At 31.2% G+C, this 3300-nt stretch overlaps 1 protein-coding gene across 1 annotated transcript; it reads right to left on the bottom strand.

Annotated features, from left to right (window-relative positions):
• Positions 1 to 619: 619 nt before the first annotated feature.
• Positions 620 to 2490, bottom strand: LOC130944080 (uncharacterized). The gene is made up of 3 exons (XM_057872222.1): positions 2363 to 2490; positions 1586 to 2255; positions 620 to 728 (listed from the first exon to the last, which is right to left on the bottom strand). The coding sequence occupies exons 1-3, from the start codon at positions 2400 to 2402 to the stop codon at positions 710 to 712; spliced, it is 729 nt and encodes a 242-aa protein (XP_057728205.1). The 5' UTR covers positions 2403 to 2490; the 3' UTR covers positions 620 to 709.
• Positions 2491 to 3300: the final 810 nt, after the last annotated feature.

The following is a 3300-nucleotide window of genomic DNA, read 5'->3' on the forward strand; positions in this document are numbered from 1 at the left end:
TATTAGTGATTAATATGTTATATAAGTATGTTTTAAAAAGAGATAATTGACAAAAAAAAAAACTAACTAATCTTACCAAATTAAATATCAAAGATTAAAAAAAAATTTTAAAAAAACTTTGTAATCCTTCAAAAAAATTATCAAGACCGGATTGGATATTGAAGTTCCTAATCGGCTAATCCTGAATACATGTTGCATTGTTCCGTCGTTCACGGATTTAATTTTTTTTTGTTACCTGCTTCATGTATATCTCAATGAACTTGCTAGTTAGGCGTACTCTAAAGCTTGCTATTGCCATGATGAATACCTAATGTCTTAACCTCTTTTGGAAAGAGAAAAAAATCAAATAAAATTATAATTAGAAATTTTTTTAGTTGTATTGCTTTTGTTCTATGATGGTAAATTGGCTATCCGCTTTTCGGTTTAATAATTGCAAAGCGGATAAATTGTCCTGATAAACTAACATTTAGCACGACTAGTTTATAATAAACTACTAAAGTCTATATTATCTTAAAATATATAGCATGTCTAGTTTAATAGGTTTACATAAATCCAAATTCTTAATATGTAATTAACAGCAGTCGTCAAACTAACATGTAGCACGACTAAAATTTAACAACAGGAGTTCTATTAAACACATATTGCCCTTGAATGATAAAGTTTGATTAATGAAATCAGATAAAAACTACCAAGAACTTGTGGAATAGAACTAGTGTCGACGTCCAAATCTGAAAATATAAGAACATCAAAGTGAGTTTTACGCTCAGCACTACACAATGCATGTATCCATAAGATCATAACACACAATAGGACAAATAAAATAACATAACATAGTTAAACAAAACCCAATAATGGGTGCATAATAAAAAATAAATGCCAATCTAATATATATATATATACACACACACACAAAAACATACACATAGTAAATTATCAAACCAAGTATCAATATTTTAATTTTCACATACCAGCGATAGTAACTTAGTAAGCATGTATTGTTGTAATGGGATATACAAAATTAACACCAAAATCATATGTAAGACACATATTTTATAATAAATTTAATTCTGATTTTTAATTTTTAGTTAATGTTTCTCTTTCCCAAATAAATTCTCTCTCATTTATTATTACCATATCACCTACCTTAATGGACATATCTAATGTCAATGATTTATTGAAAAATAGACAAACTTTTTTTAAATTAAAGGTCCTAGAATGCCTTGTTGCTGCTTTGTTTGATAAAATAAAAATATTATTTATACACTAAAACTATCTTTTAAAATATTAATATAAAATATATATTAAAATTAAGTTAACCAATATTATATAATAGTTTATTTTAATAGACTTGACATGATTGTTTATTAAATCATTCTCATTCGTTAGTTAGTTTGTATTTATTTTATTTTTTAACCAAAAAAATTATTTAAGTGGATAACAAAAATTGGTTAGTTTTAATTTGAGAAGCGAAAGTAGAAAATGCAATCAATAAAATCATTTATCCATATTACATGCATTTATGATAACGATTAAATTGTTAATTAGCAAAAGTTAGATGATAACGTGGCAGTTACAGTAGACATACCTTCTTCGGGTTTGGTGCTGTTCAGCATCACAAGAGCTTGATGAAGTTGAAGCAACAGGAGGCGGAGCAGGATCATTAGGAAGCTGAACATTATCATAGCTAGGCAGAATCTCTTCATCCATGAATATTGGCACTACATACTGCACAACACGATCATACCTAATCTTTCCATAACCCTCATCTCCCCAATTAGCACCAAAACTATTCTGAAACATCCAAGTTCTTTTCCTATCCTCAAACCCAACCAAACACACATTATGGAACCCTAGATCTGCTGTGCTTCTATCACGTTCATAAGGCATCGCAACGGAACGTGAATAAAAATCTTGGTTGATAGGAAACGTAACTAACACGCCGCAATGCTCCTTGATGTAGCTCTTCACTTCGTCGATTTTAGTAGTTGGGATTCTTCTGATGCCTTTGATTTTGAACCGGCCGGTCCACTCGGAGCCGGGTATTTCATCTCCGGTTGGGGATAAAGGTCGGGATCTGACTCCCACTGTGCCCATGTACTGGAGGGCCCAGAATACGTCGTCGAAATCTTTGACCGATTTGACCAGATCGTCGACGTCGAGTTCGACCAAGTTCCGTTGGTTTTCTGGTTTATGGATGATCTCTTCGACGCGTAGGCGGCTCTCGCAGGCGGCTATGAAAGCGTAGCACATGCTTGCTGTTTAATTTCAAGGAGAAACAAGTGGGTAATGTAGGTATATAGAGAGAATTGGAATTAAATAGTGTCGTTACTTGTTAGTAGTGTGAATAAATGAAATGACTTACGATTCCGTCCGCAACTGCACGGATAGCTCGTACGATCCATGGGGAATGTGGGAATGTGTTGATGGGAACCAAGACGAAGAAGAAGAAGAGAGAGAGAGTGGTATTCGATGGGAGTTGGAGTGGAGAATGGCGTGATATTAAGAGACGGTAGTTGGCATGTGCATTATCTTAGTCTAAGAGTCAAGACTCGTTCGCTTAGGCGGCCATGCCAATATTATGTACGGAAAGGAAGTTTAATTAGGAACATTAATCATTTTTATTTTATGAAAAATATGAGGGATTAACAATTTTTAATCAGTTAAAAAATGTTACGTATACATTCTAAATAATTATCAAAATCAGTAACACTATATTTGTGTCTAAATATATATATATTATTTATTTTTTTAATATTTATTTTATATATTTTTTATATTATTGATTGATTTTTTTGGTGACTTATTATTGATTGATTTAAATGTACCCTTAATATTACTGTATTAGTTAATATTTTATTTTTAGAAAATTATTAGAAGATTAATATAATTTATTATTTTTTATCAATAATTTTAATCATTAATTCAATTATTTTAGTCTAACAATTAATTAAATAAAAAAATTAAAAAACAACACATACTAAACAGTACCAACAACAAATTAAAAAAGAATATAAAATTAATTTTAAAAATAAAATTTTTAATTAATTAAATATTATCATATTTTAAAAATTTAAAATTTAAAATTAGCATGTCTAAATACGGTTCCTACCATCCCACTGTAATATCATTTTTGACGTGATGCAGCCTCCACAATGCCCCGCCGATCCATATCTACGTTTCGCGTCATCGTCGGAGACAATTTTGACGCGAGATGCTTGTGCATTCGAAGGTGTCACTGTCCCGCCATATCCGTGCAGCGGCAACCATTGCTGTTTCATGATTCCACTCCCGTACTCTTAT

The sequence above is a fragment of the Arachis stenosperma genome, chromosome 8, assembly GCF_014773155.1.
Source record: "Arachis stenosperma cultivar V10309 chromosome 8, arast.V10309.gnm1.PFL2, whole genome shotgun sequence".
Classification (NCBI taxonomy): domain Eukaryota; kingdom Viridiplantae; phylum Streptophyta; class Magnoliopsida; order Fabales; family Fabaceae; genus Arachis; species Arachis stenosperma.